This window comes from Passer montanus, unplaced genomic scaffold (assembly GCF_014805655.1).
Source record: "Passer montanus isolate IOZ18808 unplaced genomic scaffold, ASM1480565v1 scaffold47, whole genome shotgun sequence".
Classification (NCBI taxonomy): domain Eukaryota; kingdom Metazoa; phylum Chordata; class Aves; order Passeriformes; family Passeridae; genus Passer; species Passer montanus.
Window position 1 is genome coordinate 2,576,591 of NW_024369596.1, and position 21,210 is coordinate 2,597,800.

At 48.3% G+C, this 21,210-nt stretch overlaps 1 protein-coding gene across 2 annotated transcripts in view; it reads left to right on the forward strand.

Annotated features, from left to right (window-relative positions):
- The window catches only part of GRIK4 (glutamate ionotropic receptor kainate type subunit 4), a 185,739-nt gene that overhangs the window by 109,048 nt on the left and 55,481 nt on the right, over positions 1–21,210 (forward strand). For both annotated transcript variants that reach the window (XM_039722070.1, XM_039722071.1), the window contains 3 exons: positions 4,995–5,159; positions 12,115–12,212; positions 15,818–15,983. In XM_039722070.1, the coding sequence (XP_039578004.1) occupies positions 4,995–5,159; positions 12,115–12,212; positions 15,818–15,983 (429 nt within the window). The remainder of the gene's footprint in view (positions 1–4,994; positions 5,160–12,114; positions 12,213–15,817; positions 15,984–21,210) is intronic.

Consider the following 21,210-nt stretch of genomic DNA (forward strand, 5'->3'; position numbering starts at 1 on the left):
AAACATTATCAAACCTCTTTGTGAAGGAGATTTTATGTTTTCAGATCTTCTTTTTTCCTTGATGAGGTGCTCTTTCCTCGCAGAGTAATAGAGTGTTGACGCCTTTTTATTTTATTTTTAAGCAGCACTTCAGAGATTATAATGGAAATACAATCCCACCTGTTTCTCCACTGGAGCTCCACTTGACAGCCCTGTAATGAGGAACTGTGCAAATTTCTTCTCCTTTACTGTACTGACAGCCTGGAGGGTTGATACTTTATTCAGCAGAGCAGAAAAGCACAAAAAAAAGGGCAATTTTGGCAACAATTTTTAATCACCTGACCCTGCAGCCTCGTGGGTTGGGTTGGGAGGTGGTTTGGAGTTCAGGAGGATGGGGAGATGTGGAGATCCCCGGGGCATCTCCTGATGTTCCTCAGCAGGACACGGGTGTTTGAAGAATGAAATGTTTTCCTGGAATTCTTTTGGGTTTCCTGGTTTGCAGAGGAAGGACTGGTCGGCTCCGGTGGCAGGTACTGGATCTTGTGGGCAGCTGAACTGGGTTGGACTGGGATTGCAGCTCTGAGCTTGATCAAGGGGGCACGGAGGGTTTGAGGACTGGGGAATGGCGTGGCCAGCAGGAGCCACCTGGAATTCTGTGTCCTGTTCTGGGCAATGAGGACATGGAGGGGCTGAGGGAGCTGGGAAAGGGCTCAGTGCAGAAAAGGAGGCTCAGGGGGACCTTGTGGCTCTGCACAACTCCTGATAGGAGGGGGGGGTTTGGGATCTGATCCCAGGGAACAGGGACGGGAGGAGAGGGAACGGCCCCAGGGTGGAATCAGCAGGAATTTCCCCATGGAAAGGTTGTTAAATATTAGAAGGAGATGCCCAGGGAGGTTTGGAGTGCCCAGCCCTGGAGGTGTCCAGGGAGGGACTGGACTGGTGGCACTCTGTGCTCTGGGCACAGGTTGGGTTTAATAATCCCAGAGGTCTTTTCCAACCTCACTGATCCTGTGGCTGTGTTTACAGCATAAATCAGAAGAGGTTGTAGGTGTGATCTTAACCTGTCACTAGGGACATTTAGGAAATATTACAGGTACCTTTATGTGTTTTTCACTTGGAGGGACAGGTTATGAACAGTGAAATATCCTGTTTACCAAGCCAGTGCTGTGTTAAATCCACGTTTTCAAGAGATGCCTTGAGATGGAAATCGCGTTTCTGGGTATGACTTTCCATTTCAAAGGCATAAAAAACATCTGAGAAAATGTAAATTAAAAAAAAAGAAGAAAAGCTTTGAATGGGGGAAAGGTCAGCTGCACACAGTTTGTTGTGGCTGTGTGTAATCCTCGCAGTGGCATCTGTTCCCTGTTATTGTTATAAAAATGTGACTTCATTAGATTTGGGATGAATCACGGGCTGGGGAGCGCTGCTGGAGCTGGCTGCAGCGGGCTCAGCCTGGCAGAGTGCACAGGCTGGGAGTCTGGCTGGGGCAGGCAGCACTCCAGGAGCCACAGGGCCCTGGGGGATGCAGGATGGAGCCTTTCTGCTCCTCACCCTGCTTGGGCCAGCTGGGGCTGCTGAGGAGTGAATTTCAGCGCTGGCTGAGCTGCCTGGGCACTGAGTCAGAGTGGGGCTGTGTCTCACCCGGCTCAGGAGCACACCAGTGACAGCCCTGCCTGCCTTGCTTTGGCACAGAGAGGCACAGCTGTGCTGGGTGGGGTGAGAAAGGGATGGCCTTCCTCCCCTGGAAGGAAGAGGAAGAAGGGGTTGAGCATCTGCTGCCACACTGGCTGTGCTCAGGGCTGGAAGGGCTGCAGCCACATGGCCCCATCCCAGGTGGGCTTGGGGATGTGGGGCTTGGGAAGCACAGGGAGCTCCTTGTGCAGCTCCTGCCTCAGCAGAGAGATCCAATTCCTGTTCCTTGTGCAGCTCCTGGCTCAGCAAAGAGCTCCAATTCCTCTTTTCCCAGTTCCTACCTCACCAGACAGCACCAATTCCTCTTTTCCCAGTTCCTGCTTCAGCAGAGAGCTCCAGTTCATCTTTTCCCAGTTCCTCTTTTCCCAGTTCCTCTTTTCCCAGTTCCTACCTCAGCAGAGAGCACAAATTCATCTTTTCCCAGCTCCTGGCTCAGCAGAGAGCTCCAATTCTTCTTTTCCCAGCTCTTGGCTCAGCAGAGAGCTCCAATTCCTCCTCACCCCCATCCCTGAGGGCTGAAAAATCCCTGCAGGACACTCACTAAAATCTGCTTTTCTCAGAAGGTGCCATCCCATCCCTTGCATTTCTCTGGCTCCCAATTATACCTTTCTTTTTCGTGCTTCTTGCTGTTAAATTTAACTTTGAGCATTGCCTTTGAAATGTGTCTGATGGAGATTTGCAGTGGAAGTCACTTGTTGCTTGAACCTTGATTGATTATTACCCAGCTCTTCCAAAGGGATAAACTCTGCTTTGGTGCTTCTGGAGCATGGATTTTGTGTTAATTGTGTGGGAAATCTGAGCAAATGGAATAAAAAGCTAATTATTACAGTACAAGGCATGTTTTTGCTGTCAGAATTGGAACATCCCATGGGAAGGGATGTTCTTCCTGAGAAAAGCTCAGCCCTGGTGGCTTCACTCAGTGCCTGGGAAATCCTGAGCAGCCCCGAGCCAGGCACTGCAGGTCCAGGTGCTCCTGGCTCCCTCTGCAATATTTTGCTCATCATTCATGGAGAAGCAGTCTAGACCGCTGACATTTATCACGTTGGGGAAGATAGAAGTGATTTTTGAGGGCAACAAAGTTCAAAGACGTTGCTGTAAGTCTTCAGGATTAAAGACTTACTTGATGCATCTTCCCCTGTTTAATAGACAGGAGGAGATGAAAGGGAATTTCTATAAAGATTTTCGTTCATACTTAATGATGCCACTGTTAGATGAGCTTTGGCACAGTGTCCCGAGCCATGAAGCTTTAAAACCAACCTTTTTTAAACATTAAATGACCTTTTTTCATCCTCCAGCTTTAATAAATAAAGATTAGTTCAGCCTCATTACCTCCCTCATCCTGGGGGCTGGTTTAATATTTAGTTAAAGTAACCAGTCTCCCAAAATGAGCACATTTTGGTTTCCTAAATGCCACAGGGAGGCTGGAAACTCTTCTGGAATTTGGTCTGGGTTCTGGAACTGCTGCTGCCACTTCCAGCCTGGATCCAGCTCTCCATTTGAATTCCTTTCTTTACAAATTCTGCACTTTCCCCTTTCTCTTGTATTTGCTCCCAAAATTCAAATTCAATCACAGATGTATAAGTAAAAGAGTTTTGCTGCTGTTATTTTGGGTTCCTTTCCTTTCCTTTCCTTTCCTAGAAAATCCCATCCTGAACAGAAATTAAAATAAGGTCTATGCAAACTTTCTTTTGCTTAGCTGGCTTGAGGAAACTATTCAAAATGCTTTGGTTTTGACTATTTTTATACTTAAAAATCACTTAACTGTGCATTAGTGGAAGTGGATTTTGTTTGAAAGCTGCCAATTAGGAAAATACATGCAAACATTCCCCAATTTAGTGATTTTGAAGCTTTAAATTAGAAACTAATGAATCTGAGACTGCTGATCTTTAATTTCACAGAGTCAGCACCTGAGCAGGAGCTGCATTTGGTGATGTTCATCAGGCTCAGCTGATTTACCCTTCCCTGGGAGCAGGGCTGCAGGAAAAGTTTCTACAAGAACTTTCTCCTCTGCTTCTCTCCTGGAAAAGTGGAGTTTGTGGCAAATTGTTCTCCCAGCTTTGTTCTAATTAAAAGAAGTCATCAGCCATGATAATATCCTAAACCGCCTGCTCCTGGCCTTGGAGGAAAGCACACCCCTTTTTGTGACATAATGAGATTAAAATAAACTCAATTTAACTCATAAAACTGGGAAAAGATAGGAAAAGAAGGACTTGTTGAGTATTTAACTCATAAAACTGGGAAAAGATAGGAAAAGAAGGAATTGGTGAGTATTTTCAGGATATGAAGTAAATCAGGCTGGTGTGGAAAACAGAAAACAAAGGTGAAACCCCTCCCCACCTCCCTCTGCCTGCCGCGGATCTGAGTGGGCAGCCCCAGCAGCTGAGTTCAAGAGCCAAGAGCATTCTGTTTGAAAAATATTTGTCCCTCCCCACCCAGGGCTGCCCACGTTCTTCCTGAAATATTCCAGCCCCTCAGCAGCCTATCAATGCACCCACAAAGGAACCATCTCGGGGTTTTTGGGGACATCCTGCCTTTGTTAGGGTGTGAGGCAGAGCCTGGATGTGGGTTTGTAGGGTTGGGCAGCTGGATGTGCCTCCCTGGGAGCAGCCAGCCTGCGTGGCAGCGGGTGCTGGGAGCCTGGCAGCGTGGGTGGCTGTGCTGTGGCATTCCAGCAGGTAAAACAGAGATTTCTCTGCAGAGATTTCACCACCCACCTGTCTGGCAGGACCTGGGGAGTGGGAGAAGCAGCAGGAAAGGCCACGTGTGGGAAGGGGGATGTGCCAGCTCTGGTGGTGACAGGAGCACAAACAGAGCTCCTGCAGGGATCAGGAGTGTGGGTGATGCCTGGAGAGGCCACCTGCAACAGAGGCTGGGCAGAGTTAAAGGAATAAAGCAGGGATTTATGAAAAGGCTTTCAAAGGACACACTTTGGGCAGTACAAGACCCTGGCTAAGGCTACACCAAAGATGGATCCTGGGTCACGAGTTTTCACACTTTTATAAGTTTTGGTCCATTTCCATATTGGGTTCATCGTCCAGTTCCAGCTCCGGGTGATGCAGGCCCTTCCTCGCAGGCTGCTCTCCTCCATTCCCTGTTGTTTGCACTTTTTGGGGCTGAAGCTGCAGCGGTTCTGGGGCTGGAAAAGGATTGTTCTGTGTGCCTGAGCTGTGAGGAGAGCTGCTGACACTTGATATGAAGCTCAGAGTTATAAATGCAGTACAGAATGTGGAAAACATGAAAGTTAAACCTTGAGGCCTCATGGGGACGGGGAGGGGAGTGGAGACCCCAAACCTAACCCATGCCTACACCTTTTCCCCCCACAGCTGCCATCCTGGATGACCCCATGGAGTGCAGCAGAGGGGAGAGGCTCTCCATCACCCTGGCCAAGAACCGCATCAACCGCGCGCCCGAGCGGGCGGGCAAGGCCAGGGTGGAGGTGGACATCTTCGAGCTGCTGAGGGACAGCGAGTACGAGACAGCAGAGACCAGTGAGTACCACCCCAGGGATGCCTTGGCCAGGCTGGCCTGGAGCAGAGGCTGGAGGAGTTAAAGAATAAAGCAGGGATTTATTAAAAGGATCTCCATGGATGCACCTTGGGCAGCACCAGAGCCCAGCCAGGGCTGCACCCAAGATGAACCAAAATGGTCCCAAAATGAACCCAAGGTGAACCAAAATGGTCACAAAAGGAGCCCAAGGTGAACCAAAATGGTCACGAAATGAACACAAGGTGAACCAAAATGGTGCCAAAAGGAACCCAAGATGAACCCAAATGGTCCCAAAAACAGAAAAGCTCAAACCTGAGGCATCACCAGAGAGCCCAGCTCTCCTCCCAGGAGCCATCTGGTACTCTGAACTTGTGATTTTGTGGCAGTCAAAGGGGAACAGAGAGAAAAACCCATCTCTGCTTCTTGCACAGAGCAGTTTTCATTCGAGGTGAATGAAATGTGCTGGTGCAGGCTCAGGCATGGACTGAGAGGATCCCTGCCCCCAGTAAGCTTTGTCACCACTCAGTGGCTTGGGACAAATAATTTCCTTTAATCTTCCTGTCAATAAACAGGGGTAATGCTGATCCTTTGTCAAGAGCTTAATGTTGAGCAAACAAGTGACTCTCGGGCAAGTTGGGTGCAATTAAGTTGTTTTTAAAACCCTGTGGAATCCTGTGTGTCAGCAAACATAACAGCTCTTCCTGGAGCTTGAGATTGGCAGCAGATTTATTTACACCAAGCAAAGTTTCTCAAGTGATGTTTGAAATCATGAGGATGAAGAAGAGCTAATTTCCAGAGAGCAGCAGATTTCCCACGTCACTTCCAAATCCCTGGATGAAGCTGTACTTTATTAGGGTTGTTCTTCTGGGTGCCCAATATGTCAGCTCTGTGCTGGTAAATAAAAAGAAATTGATGGTCACTGTCCCACAGTTTGAAAGAAACCCTGAAGGTCTCTGGTAGTTTTTTTCCCTGTAAGAGGGAAAACCCTTTGGAATAGGAAATCCTCTTTTTAAACTCATTTTTAAGCCGACCTTTAGAGTTCAAGGAGGGCTATAATTTTTTATTACCAGTTAGCTCAAGAAAGCTGGAGGAATAATTTGAAATAATAGAGATTTTACACTCATTTCGTAATGATTCTGCATTCCATGCCTGTGTGATCTGCAGGCTATCCCCAAAAAGAGTGGCAGGGTGTTGTGCTTTGGGGCAGGCCAGTTTTTCCTGGAGTTCTGGTGGCTTTTCTGCCCAGCAGTGCTCAGGGATCTCCAGGTGAGCTGGCAGAGCAGCTCCGTGGGGCTGTGCCATCAGCACATCGCTCCTTCATTTCCTGCACCAGCGTTGGCACTATTTATAGAAGTGTGCAGTTAATAAAGAGATCTCAGCAGGAACCTGGGCTCTATTTATAGATCCTGTCACCACTGAGCCCAGCTCAGGGACCCAGCCCTTCTCCACTGCTTTGTTCACTCCATTTTTAAACATTTTCCTGCTCTTCCCCATCTCTTTTCTCCCCTCTTGTCCCCTAACTTGGCACAGCATTAGGGCAGATCCAATTTAGCTGGGCAGACCAATTAAGAGTCAATTTCTCTGGCCAGACCAATTAAGATCCAATTTAGCTGGCCAGATCTTGCAGAAGGAATGGGAATTGCCATGGAATCCCAGAATCCCAGACTGGAATGGGTTGGGAGGGACTTTGAGCTCTTCCAGCTCCACCCCAAGCTGTCCTTGAACATTTCCAGGGGTCCAGAGGCAGCCACAGCTTCTCTGAGTATCCCAAAGTGGCATTTTTAGCCCAATTTTTGATCCTTCCTCATCAATATCCTGCTTGCAGCAGCATTCCTGGCCCGTAGCTCTGTTTGGGGAACAGACTTGATTGCAGTGACCCCAGAGCTGCTGTAAGGATCACCAGAGGGATTTCTGCCTTGTTTTCAGCCTGTGACACTGCTCAGGAATTCTTCTCCTGGAAGGTTTCTCCAGCAGAGGAGCATTAATTGGCTGAGAATGAAATATTATGCAAGAAATTGTTGGTTTCAGCAAATGTTGTGTTTGGAGAGAAATTGGAAACAGGGCAAGTGAGGAAGAGACATCTCCCATTTCCAGTTTTCACCTTGAGGTGATTTTCTTTGTTTCTTTACTTGGATTTTTTGAGTAGAAATTGCAGCAAATTGGCTTGATTTTGGTGAATTTTGCAGTGTATTATTTGCATTTTCTTCAGAGGGAAATAATGTCTGGAAGCTTTTCTTAGGAAAGGAATAATCTGAATTCTGTATAGCTCTGCTATTAATGTCACTGATGTTATTCTTGATTTATCCTGGTGGCAGAGGAAAATCAGATTCCTGAACTTAAATTTCAAGGCTTTCATGGCTTTCAAATGCTTCAATACGTTGCTGGTTTTTGTTATGACACACAATATTAATAAAAACTGTTGAGATGTTTTAACCTGTGACTGCAGAGCTGTTTACAGCTGTTTAATACTGTTCTCACATTTCACACACTTTGATTCACTCTTAAATATCACAGCTCCATGTTTAGCTGTCAGATCTGGGAGTGCTGGGATTACACCACATACTCCATATAGAGGAAAAGGAAGAATTTTGGGGAGTAAGGGGTTTTATTTGGGGAGGCAGGGTTATTTTATTTTTTATATTTTGTATTAATTTTATATTGTTATTATATATTTTATAGATTATTATTATATTATATTATATTATATTATATTATATTATATTATATTATATTAATTATCTTGTATTATATTTTAAAGTTTTTTTCTGGAGCTGTTTTTCTCCCATTATCCCTTCTGACTGACTCAGATGCTTTAATGTAAGAGAGCCTCAAAATCTGAGCTGGTCCAGCAGCTAAAACCCCAGTCAAATCATGCCTGGTTTTCTATTCAATCCTTATGAATGAACACAAACTTTGGCTGTTCCTGTGTGATTTTAAGGAGGTTTCAATGGGAAGTTGTGAGCAGAGCTGTTACTTTTTCTGCTGTTTCAAGGAAAACCTGTTCTCTCTTTGTGTTTGATGTTCCAGCTCCTTTTGTGCAGCTCCAAAATGACTTGTTTAATCATGTCTTTATCTAAACCACCTTGTTCCTTTTGATGTCGGGGCAGGACAGATTTCCCTGCTTGTCACCCTGTCCCCTCTGGCCTCCTCAGCCTTTTAAGCTCCTCTTTGTTGTGAATCCAGTTAAAGTAACCAGTCTCCCAAAATAAGCACATTTTGCTGGTTTCCTAAATCCCACAGGGAGGCTGGAAACTCTTCTGGAATTTGGTCTGGGTTCTGGAACTGCTGCTGCCACTTCCAGCCTGGATCCAGCTCTCCATCTGAATTCCTTTCTTTCCAAAACCTGCACTTTTCCCCTTTTCTCTTGTATTTGCTCCCAAAATTCAAATTCAATCACAGCTGAGTAGGTGAAAGAGTTCTGCTGTTGTAATTTTGGGTCCCTTTCCCTTTCCCTTTCCCTTTCCCTTCCCTTCTTGACCTTCAGGGAAGTTTTCAAGATTCTCAAAAATAAGAATAAGAAATCCAGGGCAGGTCAGGCAGCAGCTGGAGAATTGGAGATTTTGATTGATCCACACAATGGATATTTCCAAGTGCCCTTCCAAAGGGTCCTTTCTGTGGTGTTGGGCCCAATGTGTTTTTTTTTTTTTACCTGTCCCACTGTTTTGGGGGATTTCAGCCTGCTCTGGTTATCAGGGAATCATGGAATGGCTGGGGTTGGAAGGGACCTTAAGGATTATTTTGTTCCATGCCTTGCCATGGGCAGGGACATTTTCCACTATCCCAGTTTGCTCCAAGCCCTGTCAAACCTGGCCTTGGACACTTCCAGGGCATCCCCAACCTCTCCAGACCTCTCTGGTGGCAGGTTCCTGTCAGGAAGCACAAGGAATGCTTCAGGAGCATCTCTAGAACCCCTTTTCTTTAAGCACTTGGTGTTTTCTCTCCGAGAATCCCGTGACCAGTCCCTGTCCCTGGAGATCCCGGCTGTGTTTTGCAATCAGGGACCTCCTGAGGTGTTTCCACTCTTTCCCTGCTGCTTTATTTTGAATTATAACCAGGAATCTTCAGTGCATTCTGTTTGAAAGCCTGCTCAGGTATCTGTGTGCTCTGAATGAGATGATTCTGCCCCAGGGGTGGATCCTCTCTCTGGAGGGACCCTCCAGCCCTGCTTTGAACAGGGCAGGATTCATGGAAATGTTTTCCTGGGGTCTCAGGAAGTGAAAGCCACTCTGGCCATGTCTGAGGGGATGTGCATACATTTATCACCAAGAGCTCCTCATTTGTTTTGCTTTTTCATGTTCAAAAATAAATTTGCAGTTCTGCCTTCCTTTAAAAAATATCTTGCTGTGCCCCAAGTGTCCAAACCTGGGTTTAATTCCCAAATACACTGATGGAAATGGTTGGACACTGCCCTGCTGTACAAAAGGAGGATCCCTGTGCCCTGGGCACACACCTGATCCAGGATGGTCAGTGGTAAAGAGGTTCTTAAAGTGATGCCACTTCAATTCCAGCACTCTTGAGACCCTGAGTTCTAAACAACATCAAAACTGGGGCAGAAACTCGGAGCTGCTGGAGCCTGCAGCACTCACAAAGGGCCCTGCACAGCCCACAGCTTTTGGGGTGCCCAGGTGTTGGAGTATGAAGGGATTTGAGTGGCAGGGGTCTGGAATTATCCATAGTTAAGAGTCCCTGGGATTATTGGATGGATTTTGCATACAGGACCAACATTTCCACATCCTGCAAGTGCTTGTGTGTTTGCCCATGGCAGCAGCCAGGTCGAGCCTTTTCTCCCTGTGGAGACCTGACAACATCAGGTAACACTCTGAAACAGGGAATGTGCTTGGGTTACAAGAGAAGCTTTCCAATGTGGTCAAAACCTTTCCCTCAGGCACCTCCACTTTGTTTCCATTCATTTTCCTTCATTTTTGTGGATGTTTCCCCCTGGTAGTGATAAGCCAGGTCTTTTTCTTCCTCCAGTTGTTGCAACCCTGTTGCTATGGCTACTTAACCCACTTTCTGTTCCTGCTAGCAGGCACCTGAAGAAAATCACTCCCCAAACTTTCCCCTGCACGGCACAACGAAATTTTCCCCAGGAATTTTGTCCTGGTGACCTGTGAAAGAGGGAGGGCTTGGAGTAGCTCCTGCCTCACGGATGCTGAATGGCAGAGCTGAGAGGGAGAGCTGATGAGTGCTGCTGAGGCAGCAGGCGAGGCTTTCAGGCTGCTGCTCCTTATTTAAAAGGATCTTCTGGAGAGGTTTAAGTGCCTGTAAATTTTTTAAGCACAGAGGAAAAGCCAGCCCTGGATTCCTTTGAAGATGCTGCAGAAAAATATCCCTCATTCCGTAGGAGATTGAGTTGTTGGAGGGAGAGGGAGCTGAGAAGGAAGGAAAACCCAAGAGGAGATGTTTGCATTTCATGAGCACTTTCTGTAAGAAGTTGGAGCAATCAGCAGGGACTGGGGAGGATAAGGAGTTTTTCCTTCAAAAGAGAAGCAAAACCAATTCCCCAAAGTGACAAATTAAATGAGATTTGGGCCTCATTTTCCAGTCATGAGGCTGTGGAGGAGTCTAAGGCCGGAGATCACAGAATGGTTTGGGTTGGCAGGAACCTTAAGGATCATCTTGTGCCACCTCCTGCCATGGGCAGGGACAACCTCCAGGGTTCTCCAAGCCTTGGGCACTTCCAGAGATCCAGAGGCAGCCACAGCTTATCTGGGAAAACTTGAAACTGTAGATGTTCACTTCCCAAACCCCACCCTCAACCCCAAACTTGCTGTTCTAACACCAACCCAAGCACAGTGAGCTTTTATTCCACTTCCAGCCTTGACTGAAAGATTTGAAGTCACTAAAACCCCATCTCTGATCTGTAGCTCAGCAGTTTTGATGATCAATTCACTTTACTACCAAAAAAAACATGTTCAAATTTGAATTTTTCCAGCTGCAATAACTCTTCACAACCCTCACAAGAGCTGCTCTGAGGTGCAAGCCAGGGGAAGAGGCAGGTTTGATAGTGATGAGAGCTGAAATCTCAGCTTTGGGATACAGTGGTTTGGTTTTCACACACAGAAACGTTGTGAGCTTCCCCTGGGCAGAACTCATAAGAATTTTGGTGCCTCTTTTCTCCCTTTTGGTGCCTCCTTCCTGCCCTCCAGAAAGATTCCAGCTGAGTAAATGTGGTTTTGTCTGGGGAAAAAGCTGAGTGTGTGAGGATGCTGAGGCAGAGCAGCTCTCAGGAGGCTTTGGAGCTCAGGGATTGAGACATGGGGGGCTCTCCCCTCCTGTTCAGGAGGTTTTTTCTGCTCTGCAGGAAGGGTTCTGAGTGATGCAGGGGATGGCAGCAGGGAGGTGACACCAGCTGGGCTGCTCCTGGCAGTGAAATGCAGCTGGATTTGTGCTGTGAATTAAGAGGACCAAAAAAAAAACCAACCAAAAACCTTGCAGTTTAACCCAGGAAGAGATTTAACTTCAGTTTGTCAGGTGTTTTTTATGGTTCTGCTAACCTTGGTGGCAGGGAGCCAGAAGATTTAACTACTGCCAGGAAGAAAACAACACAAAACAAATGAAAACCAGCAATGAAATCCTTGTTTTTACCACTGAACTCTGCAAAGATGAGGGGAGAAATTGCTACGTCTGTTTGATGCTTTGAAGCCAGGTCGCTGCTGTGTGTAGCATCTTCCATAAAGTTTAGTTCATGTTTATGTCCAGAGGACAGAAATGGGTCAGAGATGATAATTCTGGGGTTTGGGGGAGAGTTTAGGAGGGGTTTTAAAAGGCTGGGGGAAGATGGGGAGTGCCACAGGCAGGGTGACGGTGCTTCACGGGGAATAAAGGAATTTTGGGAATGGTACAGGGGGTGTTGTGTGAAGGAGATGAGGCCGTGTCCTTACTGAGGTGAGCAGCACTCTCTGCTGGAATTTGGGCTGAATTCTGACCTCTGTTCCCTGTCTCTGCTGCCCACAGTGTGCCAGATTCTCCCCAAAGGCGTGGTGGGAGTCCTGGGACCCTCCTCCAGCCCAGCCTCCAGCTCCATTATCAGCAACATCTGTGGGGAGAAGGAGGTAAGTGGAGAAGTTCCTCTGTGGTGCTCAGAGTGGACAGCGTGGTTGATCACCCCTCCTCCTCATGCACAGACTTTTGAAATGTCTTCCTTTTCTTTCTGCTGCCTCTTTCTGCCTCCCTTTTCCTCTCTGCACCCCCTTTTCCTCCTCACATTCATCACCACGTCCCCACTGACTGAGGGCTGCAAAGCCCAAAGCTCACCCTGCTGGCTGCCAACCCAAATCTCCTGCTGGGGCTTTGTGCACATTCTTGGGGAGCTTTATGTTTACTGCTGTTCCATCAGTTCAAGCCCTTTTTTTATCTGTGTCCCGGCTATGTGCTGGATTTAATATTTTATAAGCCTCAAACCTTCCTACATGGATCTGGCTCTGCACTCTGGAGAAGAAATTGAGTTCTCTTCTCATAGTTCATCCCTTTAAAGGCAGATAACATCTCTCAGCCATTTAGTGGCTCTCTCTGGAGCCCAGGCTTCCAACAGGGGAGGCTGGGACTGAGCACTGTAAATGATTTGCATTCACAAATGAGTGCTGGTTGTTGTTGCTGAGGGATGGAAGGGATCCTCCAGCACGGGGCTGCAGCAGGAGGGGTCTCCTGGGGGTGTTTTGTTGTGTTTTCTCTTGCTAAATGTCCTGGATGTGTGCTCCATCCCAGGAAAGGTAACTCTGCAAGTGTTTTCCCTCTGAAATACAGATTCATTCTGAGCCTCTGATCTGAGGCTCCCGATTTATTTTTTTTTTTTCTTCAGAAAGGAGAGATGAGTGCTGGTGCCCTCCTGAGGTGTTTGGTTCTCTCCACGAGATGTAAACCTGTAAATTTACGTCCCAGGAGCATCAGCTGGGGCACAGAGCCCAGGCAGAGCCCCCTGTGCCTGCAGCCCACCCTCAGGGAAAGAGAGCAGAGTCCCCAGGCAAGCACCCAGCACCAGCTGGAGGGACTGATGTTCTGGGGGATGAACCTGCCCTGTGTCACCCCTCTCATGCCCAAAGAATCCCTTTTCCCTGTCCAGAAAGGGGAATTGCAGTGGGGCAGAGCTCTTGGACAGGAGAGGATGGTGATGAAAGGTTCCTGGGGATGAGGGCAGGGCTGAAAAGGCTGTGCTCAGCCCTGATGTGCTGTGTGGATTCCTTCCGCACAAGAATCCCTTTCCCCTGTCGGGAAACAGGAATTGTGCTGGGGCAGAGCTCTTGGAAAGGAGAGGATGGTGAAGAAAGATTCTTGGAGATGAAGGCAGGGGGTGAGCAGGGCTGTGCTCAGCTCTGAGAGCTGATGTGCTGTGTGGATTCGGAAGGTTCCTGGGGATGAGGGCATTGTCGAGAAAGAGGAATTGCACTGAGGCAGAGCTCTTGGAAAGGAGAGGATGGTGAAGAAAGATTCTTGGAGATGAAGGCAGGGGGTGAGCAGGGCTGTGCTCAGCTCTGAGAGCTGATGTGCTGTGTGGATTCCTTCCGCACAAGAATCCCTTTCCCCTGTCGAGAAACAGGAATTGTGCTGGGGAAGAGCTCTTGGACAGGAGAGGATGGTGATGGAAGGTTCCTGGGGATGAGGGCAGGGCTGAACAGGCTGTGCTCAGCCCTGATGTGCTGGTGGATTCCTTCCCCCGTGCCTGCATCTCTCTCGGGGTCCCAGGCTGGTCTGGATCCCTCCCAGCAGTGATCAGGATGCTGCCCGGAGCTGCCCTGTCTGCTCTGGTTGTGGGAATCCACCCTTCCCTGCCTGGGTGAGGGCTGCGGGCTGGAATCAAGGCAGAGAGCAGCTTATTACTCCTTAACTTCCCCTCTGCTAACCAGCAGCTCCTGCTGTCAATAAAGCAGCCTTCATGAGCTGCTAATAGGCTCTCCCAGGAGGGGAGAGGTGGGGAGGCAGGGGCTGATGGCTTCGGGAGGACCAATAACAGAGGCAGAGAGGACCTGACACGCTGCTAACAAAGCTGTGGCAGATGTTTCCCTTCCTCTGACTTCTGCTTCTTCCAAAATAATTCACCCGGCAGAAGAAAAACAAGATTGCCTCTCTTTATCTGGCTGAGGCTGCAGTGTCTGGGCTCGGGCTGTGTGTCTGCCCAGCCGTGCCATCCATGGTCTGCTGCAGCCTTTACAGGGAGGAATGATGAGGACAACTCCATCTTATCAGGAGGCTAATTAATTACTTTATTATTCTATACTATTACTTTCTTATTTAACTAATAATTAAATAATTACTTTAATGAATTACTTTATTCTTTGCTTACTTTATTATTCTATACTACTAGTTTATTATTTATTTAATAATTAAATAATTACTTTAATTAATTACTTTATTATTCTGTACTATGCTACACTATGTTACATTATATCTAAACTGAATCTGCCAAGCACTCAACTTGTAGCTATAGGACACAAAATAACACGACACAGACATGCTGCTCTTTCGAGGTGAAAAAGGTACTTTTAATTTCTGATTCTAATATTTATAGGTTTCCAAAAGTGACAGTGGATTGGAGGGTGACAGTGCCACCTCTCCAATGACACTGGACAGACCAACAGTCCAACAAATTTCTCTTCTTTCATAAAAGAACACAAAACAATAATTTAATTACATAAAGAGTGAGAGAAAGTTCATTACAAGAATGTAAACATCAGAAGGCTTAGAAAATCTTAAAAAATCAGGGTGACATCAACTCAACTCCAACTGCACAGCATCTCATGACTGTCAGCCGACAGTCCCCACACACACGCACTGATGGGCCAAGGAAACAAAACACCATCCCTCTGGGTAAACAATCTCCATACTGCATTCTACTTTGGCACAGCACAGGCACAGCAAATAAGAATTGTTTTTTCTTTCTCTGAGGTTCGGAGAATGTGAAACCCAGCAATATTCTTGGGAAGAACTGTGCCTTGCTTTTCTCTGTGAAGAGAAACGTGGCTACAGTCTGCAGGATGTGCAGCAGAGCTCCCTCCAAGCAAGCCCTGCGGCTCCTCAGCTCCCAAAATTCCCCCTGGAGCACATCCTGCTCCAGCTGCTGCTCTGCTGCATCCATGACAAGCCCAGCACTGGTGTTTCCAACCCTGTCTGGCCTCCTGTTGATCAGAAATGCCCAAAGCTTCTGGCTGCTGCAGCTGTTCCTCCTCTGCCCAGCCTTGCCAGCGTGGGGTCGTCTTGTTCTTGCCTTCATCTCTGCTAATTAATTACCTGGTGGCACCTCCATGCAGCAGGCAGGGCTGGGTTCGGGGCCCTGGATGATCCCTGTGTCCCTGCACAGCATCCTTCCCCAACGAAGGCTGGGCCCAGCCACAATTAGTGCCCCAGCTAATTAGGTTGAACTCACAGGGAAGGTTTCCTGTGCTGTAATCACAGTCCCCGATGCCTTTCTCTGAGTTGCTCAGCAAGACTCTTCCTGCTCCACTCCTTCCCGTGGCTTTTCGTTGCTGTGATAATTATTTTCCTCTGCCTCTGCATGAGTGCCACCCTCCCCTCTTGACTCCACTGCTGCTTCTGCAATTTTATTGGGATATTCCACTTTCTGCCTGCTGTGTGCTTCACACCACAGGCCCTTCACCGCAGATTTACTTGTTTTCATTTCTACTTCCTCTTTAATTATATTTTCTTTCCTCCTCCCCACGCTCAGGTTCCTCACTTCAAAGTGGCTCCGGAGGAGTTCCTGAAGCTGCAGCTCCAGAGGTTCACCACCCTCAACCTGCACCCCAGCAACACCGACATCAGCGTGGCCGTGGCAGGAATCCTGAATTTCTTCAACTGCACCACTGCCTGCCTCATCTGTGCCAAAGCTGAATGTAAGTCTTGGCCAGGCTGGCTTTGCCTGCCTCATTTCCTCTTCGTTTGGTGCTTGCTGGGAAGGTCCCAGCTCCTCGTGTCTCTGCTCAGAGCAGCCTTTTCCACTCCAGTTTCTCCACCCTGGTGCCCCATGGAGGAGTTTTACAGAGGTGGAGTGGGATGGGTAGAGATTATCCTGCTTTCTGTTTGACCATCTGAAGAGTGTTTTGATTCCACATATGGGCTTTGGATAAGGGAAAAAAAAATTTAAGAAAGGCTTAGGCTTGTTTCTGGAGATTATTTTTAGTCAAGTAAAGCACTTTGAAATGTGGCTTGCCCAAAGCCATGTGCAGTTTGTGGCCTAAAAGTGGGATTTGAGTAACTGCACGTCCTGCTGGCTCTGCAGCCGTGCATCTGCTGGTGACAGTCAGCACAGTGCACGCCCTGCTGGCTCTGCAGCCGTGCATCTGCTGGTGACTGTGCATCTGGAGAGTGGACCTTGCACCTGGGCAGGGCCAGATCCACCTCAGCAGGGACATATCTATCTCTGCAGGGCCAGATCCACCTGGGCAGGGCCATATCCACCTTGACATGGTGATCTCCACCCTCAGCAGGGCCATATCCACCTCAGCAGGGTCAAATCCTCCTCAGCAGGGCGAGATACATCTCAGCAGGGCCATCTCCACCTTGCCAGGGCCATCTTCTCCTCAGCAGGGCTATCTCCACCCTGGCAGGGCCATCTCCACCCTCAGCAGGGCCATATCTATCTCTGCAGGCCCATCTCCACCTGAGCAGGGCCATCTCCACCTTGACATGGTGATATCCACCCCCATCAGCGCCATCTCCACCCTCAGCAGGGCCATCTCCACCTTGACAGGGCCAGGTCCATCTCATCAGAGCCAGATCCATCATGTCAGAGACATATCCATTTCAGCAGGACCATTTCCACTTCAGCAGGGCCATCTCCACCTTCCCAGGGCCATCTTCACCCTCGTCAGGGCCATCTCCATCCCTGCAGAGCTCCTGCTGTGGCAGGAGCAGGCTCTGCATCCCAGAGCAAAGTGTGTCCTGTGCTTTCTGAGGTCACCTGCAGCAGACTTGGGGTGGCCACAGCAGCTCTGGCACACAGCCAGCTGCAGCAGCCTGGGAGGGGATTTGGAAAGGCCCCTGGGTGCAGGGACAGCTTTGGGAATGTGTCACTCGAGACAGCAGATTTGGGGTGGCCACGGCAGCTCTGGAGTTTGCCAGCCACAGCAGCCTGGAAGAGGGGTTTTGGAAAGGCCCCTGGGTGCAGGGACAGCTTTGGGAATGTGTCACTCGAGGACACGAAATAAAACAACATGCACTCTGGAACATCCAAGGTAAAAAGAAGAGAACTTTATTTTCAGACTCCCAACATTTACAGATTTTCAAAAGTGACAGTGGATGGGAGGGTGACAGTGCCACCTCTCCAATGACACTGGACAAACCAACAATCCATCAAATTCCACCTCCTCCAGAAAAGAATGTAAAACAATGATTATTTACATAAAACTGTGTGAGAAAGTTCGTTACAAGAATGTAAACATCAGAAGGCTTAGAAGAACTTAGAAGAACAATGCTGCTCTCTGACTGGGCCAGCACCATTCCCAGTTAGCCCTGGGCAAACTCCCCAGCAGCAGCTGATGGAAGATTCCTGCACAGGGACCCAAGGAACTGGAGTGTTTTCAGCTCTCCTTTTTGCTTTCTGTGCCCCCAGGGCAGCAGGCTGAGGTCGGGCAGTAAATCACCCTCAGTGAGCAGTGCTCACATCCACCCCAGGAAAGGCCCTGGCTCAGAATGATGCAATTAAAATCATGCAAATGGTCTCCCACATCACTCCCAGAGCTGGAATTTTTCATTGTCTAACCTTAACCTTAAGCAAGAAGGGAAGCAAAGATAATTAGGTTTTCTCAGCTGCCGTGCAGGACGCTCAGGGCTCTGCACCCCTGCCCTGCTCCTGGGCCAGGTGTCTCCCACCGGGGTTAATATGATTAATATGATTTTTATTTAGCTGGATCAAACCCTCTTACCTGAAGCAATCCAATTTATTTCGCTCTGCTGCTGCTGGATAACTCAATATTTAGGATGTGCTGAGTCCTTCCCAGACCCAGGGAAGCAGTGGGACAGGATCCTTTCATCCTCCCAGCTCTTTGTGCTCAGCAAGGACCTGATCAGAGCCAGGCTTGAAGCCCAACATGCCCTGACTGAAACAGAGCACAGACAAGGCTTAATTGAGCTTCATGTAGGAGCACAAACCCTGATTTTCCCTTAGGACATGCACTGCTCCTAAGCACAGTCCTTAAACAACTAACTGGAGGCATTTCAGGCTTTTGGAAGGTTCCCTTGAGGCAGCTGAGGGGAGCATAAGAGCTGCCTGCTCATCAGTGAGGAAATGCTGTTTTGAGGGATGTTATTATTTAGATCCCAGGAGGGGCAAGCTGGAGCTGCTTTGGTTTAAGTGCGAGGCTGTGTGATGGGACCCCTGGGCCCTACCCTGCCACACTCATCCTGTCACATCCTTCCTCTGGGGACTGCCTCTGATTTCTCCTGGCAGAAGAAGAAAATGACCCCTAAAGTCAAAGAACTTGGGCCAGCCTAAGTGTAATGCCCTGGGGAATGTAAAATGTAATGCCATGAATAGAATGAGATTTGTGTGACTCGGTTTGGTGGATAGAATACTCAGTTTCTCTGTGATGTTTAAGAATTAGCTGGTTTGGGAGCTGCTCTGGAAGGTTTTGTGTGGGTCCACAGAAATCTTAACCCAAAAAGGCAAATAGAGGAGTGCATGGATGTTTTAGGAGCTTCTCTGTTTACCAGAGGGGAGGGAATAACACCCAGTGCTTGGGAAGGGTGACCAGAGCATGGAGGTCCAAGGCCTTGTGCACTTCCTTGATCCTTTTTTAAAATATTAAATTGTTAAAATATTTGCATGTTAAAAATGCAAACATCCAGGGAGCTGTTTGAAGCACCGGTGTTGGAATTAAAAGCAAAGCTGGATGATGGGAATGTTCTCTTCCCAACCATCCTTGTCCAGGGGTGGAACCACCAGCAGCCCTGCAGCTCCTCCATCAGCAGGAGCACTAAACAGGGATGTAGCACTCCAGGAAAGCTCCAGCTCCTGCCTCTCCTCCTTCCCAGGAGCAGCTCCTCCATCAGCAGGAGCATCTCCTCCATCAGCAGGAGCATTAAACAGGGATCTGGCACTCCAGGAAAGCTCCAGCTCCTGCCTCTCCTCCTTCCCAGGAGCAGCTCCTCCATCAGCAGGAGCACTAAACAGGGATGTAGCACTCCAGGAAAGCTCCAGCTCCTGCCTCTCCTCCTTCCCAGCAGCAGTTCTGCTGCTGAGAGCTCGGGAGTGGGGCTGCTCCTGCCAGCTCCAGATGTTTGCACAAGGAAAAATCAAATAATCAAGGTCAGGACTTGCCACAGGCCAGCCTGAACCTCTCTCAGAGCTCCCCATGGGAGTGTTCGAGCAGCAGGTGCCTGGTGCAGCCTCTCTGTCCTCACTTTGGTACTTCAAAGGTGCCAGGAGGAGTCTGCAAGCCTTTGCTGGGGTTCACATCCCTCTGAAGTGCCAGTCTGGCAGCAGCAGCAGCAGCAGCAAGAGTCTCACATCCTCTCAACATCAAACAAAGGGGAATCTCTGCACAATAGAGACTTCCCTGCACACAGCAAGAGCAGCTGCACGCAGGAGGCTGGATGAGGCTACAGGTAGGATCTAACATGCTGGAAATGATAATTTCCTCGAGCTGAAGGTGGAGATGAAATGACTTTTTTTTTTTTTCTCTTGGTTCCACTTCTTCCTCTCTGTGCCTGATGAGCTTTAGAAAAATTTTCCTGGGTTTGAGAGCAGCAGAGTTCGCTGGGATGAGCTGCAAGTAAACTTGGTAGTGTCAGGGCTGTGATTTGCAGCAGCCTCTCTGGCCCCCTGCAGATGTGGAATGAGGGGAAAATAAACCTTGCCACATCCTCGAGGGTCAAATGGAGGGCTTATGTAAAATTTACTATTTGCCTGGGTTAGAAGACAAAATAAGTGTTCAGGTGAGGTCCTTGTGTGCTGTAAGCAGAGTGAGTTCTCTGCCTGAGGAAGAAGAAGCTGATGTGACCCAGAAAAGTCCTGGCACAGCTGTTTTTATAACTCCTTGCTGTGTTCCTGCCTGTACCTAGAGAAAAGGGGAGAGGAAAGAGCATTGTCAGGAGCTCAGAGCAAACTCAGAGTGCTTTAAACCTCTCCCTGGGAACGAGAGGCTCCTCGTCTTGGATGTGTCCCTTTTCCTGCACTGCTTTGTCACCTGGTGAAGTGCTGGCAGTCCTTGAGAGCAGAGCTCCAGTGCTGATCCCACCCAGTGTGACCCTTCCCTGCCTCCTGACCTGCTGGGGGATGAATGGATTCGTGCAGTCAAAAATAAGTCAGGTTAAGAGTAAAACTCTGACTTGAGGGTTAATTTGCCTCTCTGCCAGCTGGGCTGTGATCCTGCTGATAGTTCTGTTTCTCCAGCTCAGGTCTCCCCCCTCTTTTGGGGTTGTCTTCCTGAGGGGATGGGATGTGTGGCTGTGCTGTCTGTGTCTTGCTGATGAATCCATCTGCTGGTTCCTCTGGTCAATCAAACTTGGCAGGAGGTTATTTCTTGATGAAACTCAGCAGCTGGAGACAAGAGAGGCTCTATCAAAGCTGCTTTCTTGACTAACAAAATCTGCAGTGGGAGTTTTGACATCTTATTAGGCTTCAAGGCAGCTGTGCTGGAAGGAGCCCTTGACGTGCCCATCCTAATTTTTGTCACGATTTTTTAATGTTGTATTTCTGCAGTGACCTCCAGCTCTCAGCAGAGCTTCTCATCCCCTTGGAAGAGAGCAGCTACCCATCAGAATGTTCCAAGAGCTCCGAAAAAGCTGCACCTCCACTTAATTTGGGAGCTGGAAATGCAAAGGGGGAGGAGGAAGAGTAATCCTCCAGTAAGCAGAACAATCCCACATGCAAGGAGATAATGGAGACCTTGTCTGGACCTTATTGTATTGTATTGAAGGTCTTATCTCTTCCCAAGATGAGTCTGGGGATGCTTTATTTTCCTGGAGAAGAGCTGGAGTAGTTCCATCACTTCTCCTTCCCTGCTGGACCAAGCAATGAGTCCTAAATCCTTTCTACTTTTTTTTTTTTTTTTTTTTTTTCTGGGGTGCATATGGAATAGCTCCATTTTTTCTCATTCCCTGCTGGACCCAGAATTGAGC